This window comes from Ostrinia nubilalis, chromosome 5, assembly GCF_963855985.1.
Source record: "Ostrinia nubilalis chromosome 5, ilOstNubi1.1, whole genome shotgun sequence".
Classification (NCBI taxonomy): Eukaryota; Metazoa; Arthropoda; class Insecta; order Lepidoptera; family Crambidae; genus Ostrinia; species Ostrinia nubilalis.
In genome coordinates, this window is record NC_087092.1 from 15,409,835 (window position 1) to 15,430,367 (window position 20,533).

The window sequence follows — 20,533 nt, forward strand, 5'->3', positions numbered from 1 at the left end:
AGTAACCATCGCGATATAGCTAGTGCTCTTGGCAGTATGATTAATTAACTCTTGATAGAGGAGTTCCTTTCGTCGTAGAAAATGTACAAGCAAAGCTTACCCCACCCATGATGTACGCTCGCTGAACAGTGTTGATCAACACTTGCTATTGCTATGGATCAAATATTTCAACTTAAAAGTAGTCCTGCCGCTTTACAAGATTTTATTTTTTCTTCTCGATAAAAAGAACGATTTAAACTTTACGTGTGTGTGTCTTTAAAATAAAAAGGCAATAATGAGCGAACTGAAAGGTTTTACCGTGTTCGATTTAAGCTTAAATAGAATATTTAGCGGCGTAAAATGTAAAATAAAAGTTTTACGACTCGGTAACTACCCGGGCTGTTCAATACTCGGTAAATTGTCGAAAGGTTAATGCAAATTAAATAAGAATTTTTGTTCTAAACATATTTCTTTTTTTCTTTTATCAATCATTTTTTTATTCTAGTGGATTATCTGCTAATGGTTCTAAGTTATCCTAATTATAGAAAGAAAGAGCCAATTAACCGTATTATTATCCGAGAAACTTGATATATCTCTGGAAACAGTCTCATTAGGTGCTATTTTTACTGTGTCTTTGTGATCAGATATCACATTGTTATCCTCTTTCTTGTTAAAGTATTTTTGCAGGTTTGTTTTGTTTCATCTTCTGATTTCGCTCGGCTATTATTTTTATTACTTGTTTAACTTTAAGTGTGTAATTTGGTAGCTACTTGCGGCACAGAATAATAATAAGTACTACGCTTGCGGTTACTATTAGAGAGAAATTGACGTTCGTTGCCGTCTTAGTTCAATTTATGATAGGACACGTGCTATAGCCACGAACCACCATGTGTGCACCATGGTGAAAGTACAGTGTCTCTAGTTTGTGATTATGTATGCTCTATGGCGTCGTATAACTATAAATCTTCAAGAATTTCTCGCATTGGTTAGGAATAATAATATTTTGAAAATCTACTCTACATATTAAATTATGAAATTGTCTAGTCGCTACCGGACTATACTTTAAATTAATTTCATTGAGTCTAATTCAATGTATAGATAATAATATATTTGAAATTGAGTCTAAATGAACCTAGGGATAAAAGAATCCGTGGGCAATGAAAGCTGTAATCCTCGAAATAAAGTCGCGAAAGTAATAAGCAGCTTACAAGATTAGGATCAGAGTAATGACATTTTCTTTAATCCACCTAAGAATGTGTAAGACGAGGGCGGTGCGTCGGTGTCAGAACTTCCGTCCACGAGTCGTGCGCTTGCTCAACTGCGCTGATGGTGAGCAGCAATGTAATCAATCACACGTACCGATTGCCATTACCACACGCCTGAAGGGCGAGGGAGGAACAAAGGACTGCATTAGTGATCTATCTGTCCAACCAACTAATCACCAAATGGCAGAATGTTAAGTGAAATGGCTTCAATGGAATAATCAATGAGGCTTGTGTTATTTGGAAAACATTTGCATAAAGTGAGTTATAATGAGCTGTTATTTGGATTCGAGATCAAATCATCTATTGTCTGAATACATAATAAATTGATATCGGTTATTTGTTTCGTATCTTATTGTATAATCTTGTGAATAAATTATTTATTGTGCAGGCTTTTAGAACTCTTGGAAGTCTTTACGTGAATACGAAAATTATGGTTTATCTTCCGCATAATGTGCGTAACTTGCCGTCACTTTCTGATTGTTGATTTCCTGTCTATGTTGGTAGAGTAGTTATGCAAGGCTGTGGTTAACTTTAGTGTAGACAGACTTTGAAATATGATATTCATTACTTCTGAGTGTATCAAGAGCTTAATAGTTCTATCACCGCCTTCAAGCTCCAGAACCCACGCCTCTTCTTGCAACTTAACTGTTTGCTACCCACTTGTACGAGTTAACCATAATGATACTGTGATATTTAATAGTGACAACATTTGAAACTCTACATTAGGTACTACAGATCCATCGTAAATGACCAATAAATAGGTCACTATTCAGATCAGGGACCTGTTGTAATTGGGACGCTGTCACTCCCACAACGAGATTTATCAATTACGGAGGATCGATTGAATAGAATCAATAAGTATCGAGAATGTGGTGGGCGATCGGTCGTCGAACTGCGCGGGCGCAGGCTGCCGGTGGTGTGCTCTAATTCAATTTAACGACAACCCAGCGCACACGGCCAGCGTTCCGCCCGCTGTCACCGATGTGTTACTCAACCATTATTATCGTGCCGTTGAATAACTTATATTAGCTCTTAGATCATTATAATGAGCTTTTAATTTTATATCTCGCGTTGAGTAATGGACCCTATTGCGCTGGACGCTGGACGTCGTTTGATTTAGGGCTTCATCTTGAATGGGCTACTCGTTACAGCCTGACGTAAAATGCTGGTCGAGTCTTTAGAAAACTGTCTTAAATGTTTGATGTATGGCTGACTGTGAAAGTAACCTTTGAGTTGGGCTATAATTAGAATTTATAGTTTTTTCTTCGTCCTCTATTGTGCTTTAGAGTGCAAATTTTGCCCTCGGCCCGGATCTGCAAGGATGGGTTGTGTCACCTTGAATGCCGGATGCCGACATTCTGAGGACTATCGACCGTCAATCGTGTGAGCGTCTCGCCATATATTATAGTCGTCTGTCTGTTTGTCTTTGCGGCTACGTTTTTATTTTACGACCATCCACGTCCGCTGCGCGAGAATTCATTCAAGGTCGTTTCTTGTAAGTAATCAATCGGCGTGCACCGATAAGAATTTTTAAAATGCATAGCGAGGTATGGTGGCTAGTGTAGGCTTTGCGGTGCGTGTGAAAGCAAACACTGAGGTGAGATGGGATCAAACAGTGTAAAGTGCTGCGGGTTTAAGGGAAGAGCGTGTATCGTGTCTGAAGTCCCCAGCGGAAATGGATCGGACGTGGGCGACGCCTACGGTGCGCGCGAGTGACCGCTCTCAACCACACCAAGTGACAAATTTAATATCATTATCTATTTCTGTAGCTTCTCATCTCGGCTCGTTTCTATTTATTTTCTGCTCGTTTGTTCCAGGTAAATATTGTTAATCGCCATCAACATCTCGAAGGTCGAAAGGTTCATCAATCATCGTTTAGGATAACCATGCGAATAATTTATCTTTGGTTTTGCTTTGGCGCACAGTAGGTAAGTTACTTGCTAATTATTTTATTAGCGATATCATTAATCAAGACGGGGAGTATCACATTTCTTGTGGTTGGGGCTAGATAAGTTATTACTAATAGTGGTTACGACGATACACACAGTAGCAGTTCTTTATAGGATTCTCTGTCGTCTTCCACTAATTTCGCTACATTGGTTTGGTTTCTTCTTGTGAGCGATGATCGTTATGACGGATAGTGTTGCTAATAAATGGGTGCGTTAGAATGTAACACTACAAGTTGTTTCCCCATCCGCTATTGTAACACTGTCCAGTGCAATTTAATCATCTCCTCAAGTGACAAGATGTATTAGGGCAGTTTAACGATCACTAATATTAGTAGCCCTGAAGTCATCCCAGTAACTTAGTGCTTAAGGTCGAGATTGCAGTGTGCTTTGGACCCGTTGGTTCCCTTTGATGTAGAATGGGAATATCGACAAAGACGGACGTCCGGTGCCGGTCAGGATTCGTTTCACACGACTGTTGCTTCTCGGGCTCGAAAGAGATGAATTAGATAATTTTATAAGATAGTAAAATTATATTATCTGGTGATATTCCCAAGAATGAACCACAATTTAATGAAGTTTAATGGAAACCAATGAAAGCTTTAGCAATACATTATACAAGTCGAAACCGCATATAAACTACCGACCAGTGATCGGCCATTGAGTGTCGTGCTCTAAACCACCTCTCTAATATTAAAATCGATGCAGTAGTTAAGGCATCAAATTCATATTACTTGCTGTGACGTCTGTTACATGTTTTATCATAATTCATCATTATTTATTAAAGCGCTTTCCTTCCATCTAGAGTGCGCTTTTGCGCAGTTCGGTGATCGGTTTTTTAATTTATCCTTGGAATAAGTAAGCCTTTTAGATTTGTTACAGGTTAATATTTTTTGTTGGAAGTCTCACAATATTTCTCCTACGGAACAGAGAAGAATAAGGCCACTAAAATCCTTCCGGTCCTTTTGATATCGCGGATGCGCGGCGCAGGCGCATCTCAAAGGGCCCGTGTTGTATGCTTGCGCTTGTGTAAACATCATTTGTTACCCGCGTGTGTGATTTCAGCTTTTTGTGTAATTTCACTGTATTTGTAGAGTCCGGTTTAATCTTATTAAGCGTCCGGAACTGCTATAAGTCAAATAACGTAAGATATCCGCTATTGTATCTTGCGAGTGCAATATGTCAAGGTTACTTAAATTGATCATGGTTGGATTAGTATTTTTTACATAGAGTTTTTTATGAATCGTTTAATGTTAATCTATTTTCTTTAGGGCCGATTTTTCAATCGTCGGATAACTTTTAACTGAAGAATAAGTTTGGCACATTGACAGTTTTAGTATGGGAAATGTGTCAAAATGACAAGGTTATTCTTCAGTTAAAAGTTACCAGACGATTGAAAAATCAGCCCTTAGTAGGTATAAATAAAAATAAATTGCCTCTGAGAATGGTAGGATAGATTTGGCTAATTTTTTGTATTGTTGTTGTCTGAACTCTAGTAAGCCGTTTCTCTTACTCTATGATTTAATTGTGACTGGCATATTTTATGATGAATTCCATAATCTACTAACCCTGTTGCATTTTTTTTCTCAAAAGAGATCTGGATCCGCGAATGCGCTCCTCTGATGTACCTAGTCGTAACGGCCGTTTTGCAAGTGCTTCGACCTTTTCCTAGTAATACAGGTTAGTCCCACGGACAAGACAACATGTTTACCGTTAGCGTTGGCGAATTAGTATTTGGCAGCGGGTGCGCAGGCGCTGGCGTTTAGCATACAATGCCCATACTGGTGGCCAGCGCTTGCGCAACCCGCGCCATCGCCGGATGTGACGACGCCGCCGCGGCTGTCGTCGTGCCAAATTATGTGCCTAGATGTCTGCACCAGATAGCCTCTCAATAGTCCTAGCTCACAAATATTTACTAGGACCCATAGTTAAGTTCGAAACTCCTTACATTCTTTTTGAGTTCAGCCAAGCTTGGCAAATATTGTACAAGACACATCCTCATTATGCTAATTACCTCGAAAGCTCACTTACATCCGGTAACGCAAGATGCCTCAATGTAGTCGAGATGTTGCCATGCCTGTCAAATGTTTTCTAGTAGACTTGTCTGGCCTGGGTGGTCCCTCGCAAGGTCAGTCTTGACGTCCACGGCACGCACTGATAGCCTGTCACTTTGTGAGAAGGACATAGGAGCTGTTTTTGAACGTTTCGTTCGGTCGTGCACTCGTGCCTGCGCAAGTTGACCAAACGATGCCGATGCCGTACGTCCGGTCACAGCTATGTAAATCAGCGCCACGATCGGTCGGATCATGAGGCCGTCCTTGGAACTGTTGTTCTATATGTGTTCGGAATATTTTGTGGATTCCTTGCTTTCTGCTCTGAATTTCGAACCGCTGCACGCTGGCTGACGAATACGCATACTCCCTGCATATTACGTTTAAGATACCTCGTTTAATTTAATTAAAAAACCTTAAATAATAGTTGCAAGTGAAATTGTGTTTCTTACTTGAACATTCAAGTTTCTCTTTTAGTTGATTTCATTCGTGCCCCTTTGTAGTGCATTGTTTTAACGGCGTTAACGCATTGTTATCTCCAGTTCGTTGGCCCGCATTCGCATTGTGCAATCTTGTCGATTTTGCAACCAGTTCTCATGAACTGAAAATATCGGTCGCCGACAATAAAAGCTTCAACGAGTATCAAAGCTTCAATTCTATGTAAAATAGAAATGAGTGTAACTTTGTGTATGTTGCAATTTCTCCGTTTATTTGCTATTTTTCTGTCCATATTTTACAATGTGTGGCAAAGTTTGAATGCTCTAACATTTAACGACCCGTCTATAGTAGCGACAGATTTGATTACACCACAGAAGTAACGATTGTGTTTTATGAACCGTCCGCAACTTAATCTCCTCGAGATGGCCAGATATTGGGTGTAGTGTGTCGAAACGCGACACCCGCCTGTAAACCATGTCTGAGGGTCAGTGGTTAAACTAAACGTCAAGATTAAATAAATCAGCATCCCGGTTTATTGCCTTTCTAAAATAAAGTTCTTCTAAATGCTTACTGGTTGATCCCATCTTAAAGTATTCACATTTCTCATTTGGGTAGATGTTTGTTCTGGCATCTGTGTGAAACTGTGGTTAAGCTGTTAAGTACGTTTAAAATATGCTTGTAGGAAATTAGGCATGTCGAGTTGATAATAATGAGCATATTTACTACAACCGGCAACCTTATGCGTTACCTATTACGAGTAGATTTGGTTCATAGCAAGAATATAAACTTATTTATAGCATTTACTTTCCAATGTGTGGCTATGTTTCATTAAAGTTTTGACATGTAGATAATTGCAAACTCGACCCTGACTGGCAAGAGAGGCTCCGCCGCGGGAATGCAAAGGTGCAACACGCCACTGCAGTATCAATGCAGCAGAAGCGTGTGTGCTTTATCACCAGAGCTTAAAGCGTATTTTGCTTCGGAAAGCTATGTAACCCATTACTTTCGACAACACATTGCATATTCCAAGCTTCTGACAGAAAGATATGATCTTCCGCGCCTCGCGCGTGGGAATTGGCAGGATATCGATTTCGTCTAAGTACGCAGATCGTTATGTCATCCAACTAAATCGTTAATGCCGCAAACAACTGGTGAACAGGACCTAACAGTAAAGTGACCCCACGCATTTCACACGCGCCATTGTCTCGAGTGTCGGCAAAAGGAAGTGAATTGCAAAAAGATAAATCCATTCCCTGCGTAGACAACAGAGCGGCTGCCATGTGGGAATGCAACGCTCCACTTACGTCTTACAGTTGCACTCTATCTGTTCCGTTACACGACTCGCTCTAAACCTGAGACTTGAGCACTTTATCTCGATCCACGTATCAGCTTTATTCCGTTTTAATGTTCCTGTGGTTAGTTTAATTCATAATTCTTGTAGTCGCCTCGCAGCAATAAAATAACCGCAGGAATTGCCTGAGGGCCAACTCAGATTTATCTTCGCGCTTGATGTTTGATATTTATTTGCTTCATCGGTATGCACTTTTTATAATGTATTTTGATACAGGTACTAATTTACAATTTTCTCGATGACCTTTCTAGAATTCACATTTGATTTTGAACATTATAAGCTTGAATTCTATTTTTGTAAATTGAGATTCAGATGTTCAATTAAAACAGAAGCTAATGGGCTAGCTGAACAATAAAATAATATGTTTGTAGCGTGCGAGCCAAGTTTTTGCACAATCATTGTTTGAAATCCACAACAATGTGTCAGGTTCTCACAATACGTTTCATTTTTTTTTTTTCTAAATTCTGATAGTGCTAAACACCTATAAAAGCGAATAATAGCCGAAAAGAAAACGATACAATAGTTATGAAATAATATGGTAATGCGGAAATCCTTAGAGATGAACTTTGGCATTTGGATATTATACGTTCACGGTCAATGGCAGCATATAGGATTTATCACATTATCTCGCTAATAAGCTTCGAGACCAATAGTTGCTAACTCTTCAGACGCCACCATCATATTTTTACCGTCATATTACGTAGCTCTATAGAGAGTTTGAAGACTTCGTGTAAGGCTGCTCTTTAATCAGAGAGTGGGTGGCGCAAAAGTAGGCATCTAATTGAAATGAAACCTTATGCTTAATTGATTCTTTTCATTGGCTTACATCAACACACACCAAATTATTCTTCGATAGCGTACAACTCACGTCGTATCGTATGTTATTTTTCGTCGTTTGAATTTCTACAGGAAGCGCGTGCAAATATTCGGTTCACCACGTGCGGCCCGGACTCAATTGAAGAAGTTAGCGGCATTAATATTCGGAACCAATGGGTGTATTATTATAAATTCTTATACATTCGATGCGTTTTGTCGTTTGGATTTATCGGAGCTGTAAATCAGTGATTTATTCGTTGTGTTTGCATGCATTACGTTCGTAAATAATGCTGCAAAGGCAGTTCTTCTGCATTAGGACTGCATTTGTATTCGTTTTGAGCGTAAAGGTCGTTCGTCCCGGACTCGTCCAGGCTCTAGTTTGTCGTCAACTATGCCATTAGTGGCTGGTAATCCAGATTCTCAATGCGTGTAGTATTTGCACATTTAAACCATAACGTTCTGCGAACAATCTTTGAAGAATTGCGTTCTGCTCTTTAATGCAGTACTATGTATTCCGTAAGTGTACTCTTTTGTAATAATGATTTGTATTATAAAAGAAACTAATATCATTATAGCCACTTCCAACACATTTATGTGCTAGATCGTGGAATGCAAAGAAATAAAGACTACCTACGGAGCGTTCGAATTTATGAATCCACTATAAAAAATGGAGTGAGCAAGTAAGTGGACAGTCGATAACCGGTCGATGTCGATCGACGAGGATGTCGCTGGCAACGTTCCCAATTCCCATAAATTCCGCGGAATCGTACGAGATTTATAATGGCGGCAGCGTAACGGTGGGCGCGCCTCGCATGCTGAGCGCACGCGCCTACGTGACGCGGCCTGCGAAATTTGGACCACACTGTCACATACACTCGCTAGATAGCCACTTAAAACCTCCAACACCACCTCACTTGGCACATTCTAGTCATGTCTCCGCTAATATTTGCCGCCTTTTATGTATTTCCGCACTTCAAGTGCAGCGAGCTTGAACCTTGGATTGCCTGGCGCCTGTTTTCCATTAGCAACATGTCGACGGCCATTTGCATAATTGCATTTTCCATTAAACAATCTTCATTCTTCGTCATGCGTACCGCCCGCTGCATCAGTATGCATACTTAACTGATGAAGGATTACGCGGTGCTGGTGGGAATACGCAGGCGCGGATCCACCGTTGTGGGCACTGTGGGCATGCCCACAACCCTAATTTGCTTGTTTTAATTATGATCTATTGATAAGATCCATAGGCTGATGATAAAAACGGCTGACTGATGAGCCTTTAAAAAATCGAGCGTGATTTGGAACACAGCCGTTCCACTAAAACGCCGCCGCCACCGACCACTTAGCTCTCACTTTGCAAATGGTGGCTGTGCCCACAACCTTTTTTGAGGGCTGGATCCGCGCCTGGGAATACGTCGGCTGATGTGATCGTCGCTTAGCCCTTCGGTTATGTAAGACATTGTCTCGGGGGCTTTGTAGGTGCTCTGTTTTGTATTGGCAATAAGGCAGCCGTGGGAGTTTATTGACTCTAGGTTCGGTGCGGCATGCGGCAGGTTGGCGGATGTAAATATTAGCACTTACCTAATCCAGTGCCGACGTACCTTATTTACTTTATTACACAATATGCTAGTTAATTTGTTATTGAAATGTCCTACATTATATTAATTTTTACTATTAATCGTTTCAAGTCGTGTAGTTTTCAACTCTTTAAAATTAATAGCGTTAGGTCGATTACTTAAAAGGTTTACTACGAAAAATGCAATTTTACGAAAGAGTTAAGCAAAATTTTTCTTACAGGGTTAATTGTCGCCAGAATCTTGGTTGGCATTTCAATATTTTATTTCAAGACATAATTGCATTCTTGCAAGTTGCATTCCTGTAAGTTGCATTCCTGTAAGTAAAAGGTCGAGAACTCTACGTGTGATCGCCGTACGCCTTTATCAATGAACAGACGATTAATTCATACTTTATTACACAGTAATGATTATTTGTGATTTTACGTAGAGTCAGATTTTAGTCATAGATTAATTGCTGTTTTGTATACCAGCAATTATTTCTTGTATGTACATTGAAGTATGCTCGCTAGACGAGGTCGCGGCTTTGCGCACACGCATCAATGAATGAATTCCCCCGCGAGCCGGTCAATGGGCTGCTGCTGCTAGGCGAAATCCATAAAATCTTACATTGCGTCATGTCAATTCCGTGATTGCTCATTACGCTACACGTGCATGAAACATTTACATCGTACTTATTCGAGAATGAATTTGTGAAAGATTTCCATTCCACTGGTTTTATGAATCGTGCGGCGCGGCGAGGTCGCGCAATCTGTGAATGAGCGGCGCGCGCGCAGATCAATGGGCCGCCCGTCGCGATTCATAGCTTTGCTGTGGTAACGTAATATTCATGAATTGCCCAGACTGCCGATGAAATCGAGGTTATTTTATATCTGGCGTATGAAGAGAGCAAATAAAAATCAAATTATGGAATAAATGGAAGATATTTTTATGGCTCGTTTGACTCTAGGCAAAAGGCATAAATAACTTGATAACTTCATTTCCTCTAATCTAAAAAATACCTGTTTTATTCAGACAGTAAAACATGATACAATATGTAGAGAGCTCTTTAAATATTCTTGCAGCCTTGTAACAAGCCACCACTAGCACTAGAGCTAGGATAGATTTTGTGATATTTGTCGACAAACGGTATCGATCACCGGCGAGCGGTGTCGGACTGTCGGTTGTTAATTGACAAGTAAATGCCCTATTAGAACGAGTTGACACGCTGCAGCCGTCCGCCTTGATATACTCGCTCCGGGACAGTGGTTTCCAATCCGAAAGACAAACACTTCTGTCAAGTGCTCCAGTTGATGTTTTGAAGTTAATCATACGGAATGATTCCCATAATTACGCCTAATTGGCAATTTAACATTCTCTTAAATAGGACTCTTCTTATAAGAGGATAACCTCAGATCAATTTACGACAAACATTATTTAAAAAAAGTTAAAGTCGAATCGGACTCCGAGGCCCGAGGTAGATAGTGACAATCTTATTTAAATCAATTATATTGTTAATGAAACTGTTTGAGAACCACTACATCCCGGCGTTACGCTACGCCCTCGCCGCCCACATGAGCCGGCGCCGGCCGCTCGCAAACCGTCTTCTCAGATAAGAATTTGTTTTCTTTACCGCAATAATAATAAAACAGTCGATCCCATATAAATAGATCATTGTAAATTCAAGTTCGTTCGGTCTCTAATAGCTCCGTCCGATTATCGACATGCCAAGAGAGCGAGTCAACGCAGATGGTGATAACGGGCGCCTCCGCTGCTGCCCTTTTTGGGAAACTAGCACGAGTAGCTATTATGAGAGGCGTCGGCTTTGCCGTATGTAGTGCTGGCTCAGCTGCTCCTTATATGAATGAAACCGTAAGCCGGTATTAGAGTCAGTTGATTGAGACACTAAACATTGAAGTAGTGTTTTCATTGTTTATACAAGCACGCAAACGATCTTCGCCCATTATAATCGTTAGCTGACAACACATTAAAGTAAACATGTCGAGATTGTTCTAAGATAGCAATTTGATTGACGTAAAAACGATTTAATGCAATAATGACTCACATTCCCGTTTGTTAGACGACATTATCTACGGTTTCCATTCCAGTTTTACTGGAGGCGCGCACCCGCACTTTGAATAGCGATTAGAATGACTCACATTTGAAAAACGGAGGCCAGAAAATGTTGGATTATTACTACGCAAAGTGTTTTTCTGCGAATTAGTACGATCAATAACTAGAAACACGTGATTATGCTGTGTTCAGGTAAATATTAATCAAGTCGATGAATGGCAGTCATTATTTTACCTTATTTCTTGCAAGTTAGCAATTATTGCGTATAATTTTATCATCATCACTTCATCAACAGCCCTTTACAGTCCACTGCTGGACTATGAGCCTCCTCCACTATAGTGGAGGGTTTTGCCATAATCTCCACGCTAGGCAGGCGGGTTGGAGATCGCAGTTTAAAAGATTGATGTTTTTCAGAGAGCGCTGCTGCCCATTCATCATCATCATCATTATGTGCAAATGCATTATGTGCATAAAGTTGTTTACTTTGTAAATTCTAGTTTCCTGTAGTAAACTTATCTTTGAATTTTATGTGATCAAATAATTAATTCATATCTTATCGTATAACATTTCAAAGTAGGTTTGTTCACTATTTGCAAAGTTACATAGAGCAATTCTTCATTACCATTTGAATCCCTAACAAGACTCGCAATAATTCTATCAATTGTATACCTGCTTCTTCTTCGATAAAATAATGAAGTTTGCAATTTCGCATCTACACTCAACATCAAATAAACCGCACCTTTCGCGACGCGAACTTTAAAGATTTTCTTCTGACACAATCATGGTGCCCCAACAATATTGGTGTTATTTGAAAGGCTAATAAATATCCTTAAAGAAAAACACATTTAATTTCTTAATAAATGATTAACATATACCATAAATGTGACTTGAAAAAGTGAGGTCCACTTTGGGCTCACCTCTGGGATCAATTAGACCAATTTTTATGGTTATAAAACCAAATAATCATCACACGTGTCCTCTTTAACAGATGGATAGCGATTAATTGCAACTTAACAGTTTTAAAGCCATTAAAGTTGGCTCAAACGTAACAACCTATTTTTTGATTAAGTGACTCTAGATCCTTCTAAAGACACATTTTTGGGGTAAAAACCTTTCCTTTAATGAAAAGAAGTTTAGAACTAGGCTTTTAAATGGTGCCAATATTGGTGGGATGTGGGGATGCATACGTTTGAAAGTGCTTGTCGCGGGAGGTGCGGTTTATTTGATGCCGAGTGTATTTATGCGTGATATTTTCTTATTCGATTTTTTTTCCATTTGCCACAATAAATACTGTGTCACCCTCGCCCTTCGCCGTCTGTCTGATGCCACCCGCTCATCAGTCATCATTGACATTCAGCGCGATAACTGTCACCGCACTATCTCGAAGGTGCTAATGGAACCAGCACTGAATAAACTCCCAATATCCGGTACGATTTGTGGACCACAGGGAATTTTAAGTGGCCACCACTCGTAAAATTAACCGGACCTTAATGGAGCTTTCAATGAATGAAAAGGAATTTTAAAGTGCATTACCATTAGGCGATTTTATGGAGGCCACAAACGGACCTGTGAATGTACACGTTTCTTTTAATGTCTACTCGAATCGTGAGGGTGAAAAGTTAACCACGTTTAAGCTTTCGTCGTACGAGTTGTTAATGCGCTGAAAGCTCGTCTCAGCCGCACATCAACAGGGATATAATTGTGGCAGCGAAACTGTCGAATCGTCACTCGCTAATGGGATTCTGTCATCGCGGCTACGACCCTTTTAAACTATCATTTCCTTTTGAACCCCGTTTCGACTAAAGACACTTGGGAATGGGAACTATTGTTTAAATCTGTTACCCTTAATGTTATTTTAAGGGTGCGTAAACTTACCTTTACCAAGTCGAGGAGCCATGCGTGCTTAGCGTGTCAACGGAGCATATTGACAGGTTGTTTAGTTTGGTAAAGGATACGAGGTGTCGGCGCCATTCCGATGATCACATCTCGTGTGAAACCAAGGGGTCCACTTAAAAAGATATCATGGGTGGGACAAAAAGTGAGTTTAAACAGTAGGCGTAGGCGTCAAGACAGATGCACTGAATAATGGCCGGGATGAGATGACCGTACTTAACTGCATACTTCCGCCACTAGCTAACCATAGACATAATTTAGAAGCATGATCTTGTTAATCAGGCTAATCTCTTTTTTCTATTGCTATACAAATATCTGCGGACGTAGACAAACTAAATGCCTAGTAGTATTTTCACGCACCAGCAAATACGTTTACGCAGCAAAAAGTAAAAATAAAATCTAGATTCGAAGAATCAGAGGACGATATGCAAAACAGATGTTCTCTTTGGAATTTTGTCAGTCTATTTTTTATTTTAAGTGGTTACAGTTCCTGAAAATGAACGGAAGCAAATAATGTGTTGAATTTTTTCGCACCTTCGTCATCACGTATAACCGTGAGATCTGAAGAACCTATTGTATGCTAAATAAGTTCGTTTGATCATAGTTTTTCTCGAAATTTGGATACGCTCAGTAACATAATTATTATAACGTCGACTCATCAACATTACAATCCGGGCCTTTTCAGGGCAAGAGTGAATAGGCACTTACAGGGTAGGTACCATCCTAGACTGCATCTCACTTAACACCAGGTGCGATTGCGGTCAAATACCTGTCTTGTTATGCGTAAAAAACTTCTCAGTTTACCCTAATTTTTGTAACAATAGGCACACACCGTATTGGGTTTATCTCAAATCCCGCGGAAACGTGGTTGATCTCCGTACGAGCTACACTTGTATCTCCTCCCATATCCTGCGGACGGAAGCGCGCGTGGATGTTGCGTCACCGACCGGAAATAGACGCCCTCTGTGTCACCGCGTGTCGTCATCGACACCGTCATGAACTACTTTACTTAACTAATCACCACCATCGCCGGCTGCCTTACCAACCACTACTTATCACTAGCCATTACTGGAGAGGAAATGACTCTCGCTTAAACATAATTTTAGCGCGCAATCAAACTAAACAGCCTGTCTCTGCCCAAAAGCCGGGTAACAAATTATTGGAAACAAAAAACTAATGGGAGCGATCGATCTCCCGCCGTATTTAGACTCGAGTAATTATTTCCAGGCGGAAACAACTTCGAGATAATACGGCGATTTATCCTGCTACAAGACTGTTTAGTTTATTTGCTCCTCGGCATGATCTTCCTTCGACCTTTTTATAGCATTAAGTAGATATAATGCGGTGCGTTGAGCTTTATTTGCGATGAAAAATAAAAGCGTTTGACGTAAATGCTTCCACTCATTTCGATATTTACGACGGGATCGAACACTTAATCAACGGCAGGAAGATGTTAGGCGGCCGCTCGTATATTAATCCAATCAAAATATGGTAATGCTTAAGTGGATCCAGCTGAATTCAGTTGCGGAATCAATTTGCCCCCGCGATATTTATGGCCATGTTTCCCCAATTAACTGGCAATTCGGTGGCTCCGATTATTTCGCGTAAAATGTGCGGTGATTACGTCTGGCGCATAATTTGTGATGCGCCTGCGCCGAACGCGAGCAAAATTCACCCGCTGTTGATTTTTGTTAGATAAAAAACAGAAGGGTTCAGCGTGGTCTGTCTGCGGTGCACTTCGCTTGGTTGTTGTTTGTTTTTAATGTCGAGTCTTTTGCACCTGCGCCCTTTTTGTTTTTCGTTCTGGTACCGGCTCTACCTCGAAATGAGATTTTGCACGGCGTAGCTTTGGTTTTTATTTATTTTTAATACTTACACACGTCTCATAATATGCAAATGAGTTCACTGAATTTTGTTAAGTATCAGTGAAGTTGAATTACGAGTTACATAGTATTTTTGAATTCGAATTATAATGAGCGCTCGTTTGTTGCAGAATCGGCGAGTATCGCTGGCATCGTCGAGCGCGTGCCGGCAACCGGATGCGCCAGCGGCGACATAATGTGGCTTCTTGATGAGCCTAATCAACCTTATGAAGGTGATTCTATTACGCATTGCCTATCCTTTTTGCTTCTTAATGGTGTGTTGTTTTGATTTAAACATTATTATACATGGACACATTGGATCATAGTAACATATCTCCTCTCTTTTACAGATTGTGAGCAACTCCTTTGCTTTCGTTACTACAATGGCGAAGGTGAAGAGTGCGTCGCGGAATCTCCAACGCTGCCGTCGCGGTTTAAAGTCGACCTTAAGAAATTGCCCTCAAGGCTCAAGGAGGGCATGTCGAGGAAGAGGAGCGGCGACCACGTCTCGCCCTTCTCTTACAACAATGAGAGTTTTGAAATGAACTCTGAAAACCCGCCTAGAGTAGAATTCGTCCCCGCGAGCTCCAGCCAAGACATCAAACATCTCAGCGACAACGTAGACAAATGCTCAATTAGTGCTTTAGAAAGTAACGGGAACCATTTGAATCTCGAACAAACAAAATGTGATGCTAGTGAATCTCTAGTTAGTAATTTAGAATCTCAATCTGTAAATAGTGAATCTCAGAGTGCTATGGACTGTAGGCCCACGTCCTCAGGTGTAAAAAAGAAGTGTCCTCCTCCCGTTGATACTGGCGGTGGTCACACATTGAATGGCGTCAAAAAGAAAACAAAAGTGAACTCCGGGTTTGAATCACCGACGTCGCCAGGTACTGAATATTATAAAATATGGTCTCCAAAGAACCCCTGCAAGATAATGAAGTTCGTATATGATGTAGAAGGTGCGAATGTGCCGAGTGATGCGGAAAAATCGCCGGTGCCGCCGCTACCGCCGAGACAATCGCACAAACCGCTCGAGAGAATGCACGCATTGTCTCCGCCGCAGGTACCGAGACATCGAAAGCCAAAAAAACTGTCAAAGCCCGAAGACACATTCACTTTTGAATTAATTGATATAGATGAGCAGTTCTTTACTGATAACAATATCAGTAATTCGGCAACATTACAAGGCGAGATAAATGATTTTAAACCTGGCGAATTTTACTCTGGTAATCAAGTAGCTATGTCTTCGACGGCTAGCTTTTGGCGAGGAGGTCAAAATGTAGCACCATTAGCAACTCCCGAAACAGATGGCAGCTTATGTGAATCTACTGTTTCTTCTATGAAAATATCTAGGTTAGCTGAAGAAAAGAAAATGAAAAACGTACCTGAAGGTTGCCCTAGCGTTAGTAATAAGAAAAATATTATGTTTATTAAAGATATAGGACCTGACAACTACATAACGACAACATTCGCAAGAAAAGACAAACCCAGTCCCCCCACAGATACTGTAGACGGGGTCAATCTTACACCTAATCGTGCCAAATCTGAAGAGAAGGCTCAAAATACATTCTTGAACGACATAAGTAATCATTCTGAGTTTGAGGACGACAATAGGAATCAAATTGAAGAAAAAGAACTAACCGTCAAAGGGCATAAACCTCTTACGCGGCAAAGTTCTGTCAGAGCCAACACACCTACAATGATGACGGCTTTTTTAAACTCTTCGCATATAGATGCGCCAAATAGAGAGACTGATAACAATAGCTCCAACGCTCCGAGTTCTTGTAACTCATCGCATTCCACTTCTCCAGTTGATGACGGGAGCAGAATGTTTCCCAGCGTTGGGACTATGTTGATGAATAGGAAATACTCATGTGAAAGTTCAACCCCGAAGCATTCAAGTTTACCTCGACATTTGCTGAAAAATCTTGGTTGCGAAGGTACACCAAAGCACTCCTCTAATAACGCTTCAAGAAGCAATGTAGAAAGTCCTGTTCGGCCACACCCGAGGGTGTTGACAAGGGTGGCCGCGTTAGCCGGGGCGGCCGTGCCTCAGTGTCCGCCCACCCCCACTCACCACGCGCGGAGACCTAGGCCCATGCCACCCCCCGATTTACATCCTCCCCCCATTCAAAACTGCGAAGGCAGACTACACGAAAACTTCGAAATGGTGGAATTCACAAATGAGCTAAGAACGTCGGAGATAAGATCTCCAAATCTAGAGTTTGTGAATAGTAATCACTTTACAATCGTTCACGCTGGTCCTCCCGACGACGTCGTGTTCAGGAGGCCGAGACCAATAGAAGATAATGATAACAACGACAATGCTGTAGCTTCGCCGACGCCTTTGAGGCATATGGCTGGCATCAGATTGCCTTCGATACCGGAAAGGGCGTCGAGACAAATGGCTTTGACTGGCGATTTCCCTGCCAATATGATTGGGGGGATTATCGAATGTGAAGAGCCGTTACCTGCAGGTATGTGTACACTTCTCTTCTAGTATTACTTGTTTTATATACGTCACTTTCTAAATTAACCAATTTATGTTAATGTCTTCAGGTTGGGAAGCTCGGATGGACAGTCACGGGCGCGTGTTCTATATAGACCACATTAACAGGACTACAACGTGGCAGAGGCCGGGCGTCAACGGAACAGCTGCAAGGTCACCAGCGCCCGAGGTGCAGAGGAGACAGCTGGATAGGAGGTAAGTTGTTTACTGCTTTTACTTGACAAAATTTCATTCAACCGTTAATTTTTACTCGCAATACCGTGGCGTTGGTATACCCCACGCTTGCTTAGAGGCATGGGACCATTGCCTCTAATAGTCTCGAATCATCATTATCAGGTTATTTAGTCTTTTTTTTTATCCACAACGAGGAAGCTCTTGGCCTGTATCTCACCTGATGGTAAGTGATGATCAGGCCAAAGGTGGAAGCGAGCTTCACCCGGAATCCTCAACCACAGAGGAACTGCCTATCTTACCTGTAACTGCCGGAACACAACAATGCTGTTAACATTGTTGTTATGGCGATATACTTAGGTAAGATGGTGGTAGCTAGCCAGGCGGACTTAGAACAAGTCCTACCACCAACCAAACCGAACAGAAAAATCTGCCCCCACTGGGAATCGAACCCGGGACCTCTGCGTCTGAAGCAGGTGGTCTTACCACTAGACCACAGAGGCGGTAGTCTCTCTCTACAGAAGGAGCACAAGCCTCTCTAATGTACTAGATTCAAACGGAGGAATTGGCCTACACACGCTAGCCCGATGGGTTGGCGGGGTTTAATCTTCGCATATTGTGCCTTACTCGTCTCTTATATGACGACCACGGGAAGACCGAAATTGGTCCTATTCTTTTCTGTCAGAACCTAACTTTTAAGAGCTCTTTATTTGATCACTAGCTTTCCGCCCGCGGCTTCGCCCGCGTGGAATTTTGTCTGTCACAGAAAAACTTTATCGCGCGCGTCCCTGTTTCAAAAACCGGGATAAAAACTATCCTATGTTCTTTCCCGGGACTCAAACTATCTCTATGCCAAATTTCATCAAAATCGGTTGCGAGGTTTAAGCGGGAAAGCGTAACAGACAGACAGACAGACAGACAGACAGACAGACAGACAGACAGAGTTACTTTCGCATTTATAATATTAGTTGTTTATAATATTAGTTGGGATTAGTTGGGATAAGTACAACAACTTGTAACACTTAGGCAGGATTGCACCATCTTACTTTAACTTTAACAAACGTCAAAAAGCTGTCAAACTCCATACAAAAACTACCGGTTATCGTTATAATTACGGTCAAATTTAGGTGGTGCAACTCAGCCTTAGTTGGCAAATAAAATTGAATATGAACCACGCGGTATATTTGAATGGAAAAACTAAGGCTGATTTGAACCACCTAACTTTGACCGTAACTAAAACGATAACCGGTGTTTTTGTATGGAGTTTGACAGATTTTTGACGTTTGTCAAAGTTAAAGTAAGATGGTGCAACCCAGCCTTAGTAGTTTAGCTGAAGTATTCTGAAGACTAAAATAATCAATTACCCTTCCAGATACCAATCGATCCGCCGCACTATGACACGGACACAACTATCCGAGGAGGAGGCACCGCCTGCGCCCGCGCCGCCCGCCGCCGGCACGTCACGCGCCTCGGAACCCCACGCCCCCCACCCCGCTGCAGAGTTTCTAGCGCGACCAGACTTCTACTCCATACTGCATATGAACCAAGTGAGTGGTTTGTAACAAGCAAAAAAACTAAGATTTTAAACTTTCGCGTTCCATTTCAATGAGGGTTTTCGCGATTGAAAGTGTAAGTCTAGATATTAGCACGTCACTACCTTGTTTAATATACCACGCAATCTTGTATAGCCATTCTTATAAGATACACCATACAAGAATGCATGGTAAATTCAGTGAACTGCTCCTGAATCGAATGTACCTACTACTACTATTTCTATTTATTTATATTAACCGGCAGACAGTGGTGACTGAGTTTGTTGCGGCGCTTCTTCTCAGCACTTGCCAAATGTTGGTCTCGAAGCGCTGGTAGGGTAAAAAAATTATGAGACATGTAGAGGCTCCTTAAGAGCAAAATGACGATTTGTAAGAACTATATATTAGTCTAAACAAATAAAGAAATTTTGACTTTGACTTTGACTTTGAAAAATCCGCCAGATGGCAATACGTAGGCGCGAGGTCCAAATGCTGCATGATTGGTTATTTTTGACATGACATTGACAGATATGTCAAAATCCATTTAGACCTCGCGTCTACGTATTGCCATCTGGCGGATTTTTCATACGCGAAAACCTTCATTAAAATAGTAAGACACGGGTCTTAACGCGACGTTTATTAATGAGTGACCACGGTGGCAGCATCGCAGCCAAAACGTCAAGCCGTGAATATATAATGTAACTCATTAATAAACGTCGCGTTAAGACCCGTGTCTTACTATTTTAAGTAAAAAATCTAAGCTTGATAAGTGAGGATACAACCCGGTCGAGTTCACTGCGCACCTGGTGGCCGTGACGTCACATCGACGCTCTGGTACAAACGGGACGAGTGCGAGGGAGACTTGCATTCCACCGAGGTGCGCAGTTAACTCAACCGTGTTGTAACGTAAACCGTTAGCGTGGCCAATAAAGTCTTTAATTTCAATTATTTCCGAACTTTGTATGTGTGTTTGTATGTGTATGAGACAATTTAAAAAATGTAATACCGTTACTTAACTCTAGTTAGATTTTAGGAACAGAGCTGAAGTGGCTCTTTTTGGCCTTGCAAGTAGTTTAGGCTAGAATGGATAA

The 20,533-nt window shown here is 41.3% G+C and overlaps 1 protein-coding gene across 1 annotated transcript in view; it reads left to right on the top strand.

Moving 5' to 3' along the window:
• LOC135072039 (uncharacterized) overlaps window positions 1–20,533 on the top strand; it is a 51,139-nt gene that overhangs the window by 21,691 nt on the left and 8,915 nt on the right. Inside the window, exons 3-6 of the mRNA XM_063965966.1 lie at window positions 15,359–15,460; window positions 15,578–17,707; window positions 17,790–17,934; window positions 19,283–19,457. Of these exons, the coding sequence (XP_063822036.1) occupies window positions 15,359–15,460; window positions 15,578–17,707; window positions 17,790–17,934; window positions 19,283–19,457 (2,552 nt within the window). The remainder of the gene's footprint in view (window positions 1–15,358; window positions 15,461–15,577; window positions 17,708–17,789; window positions 17,935–19,282; window positions 19,458–20,533) is intronic.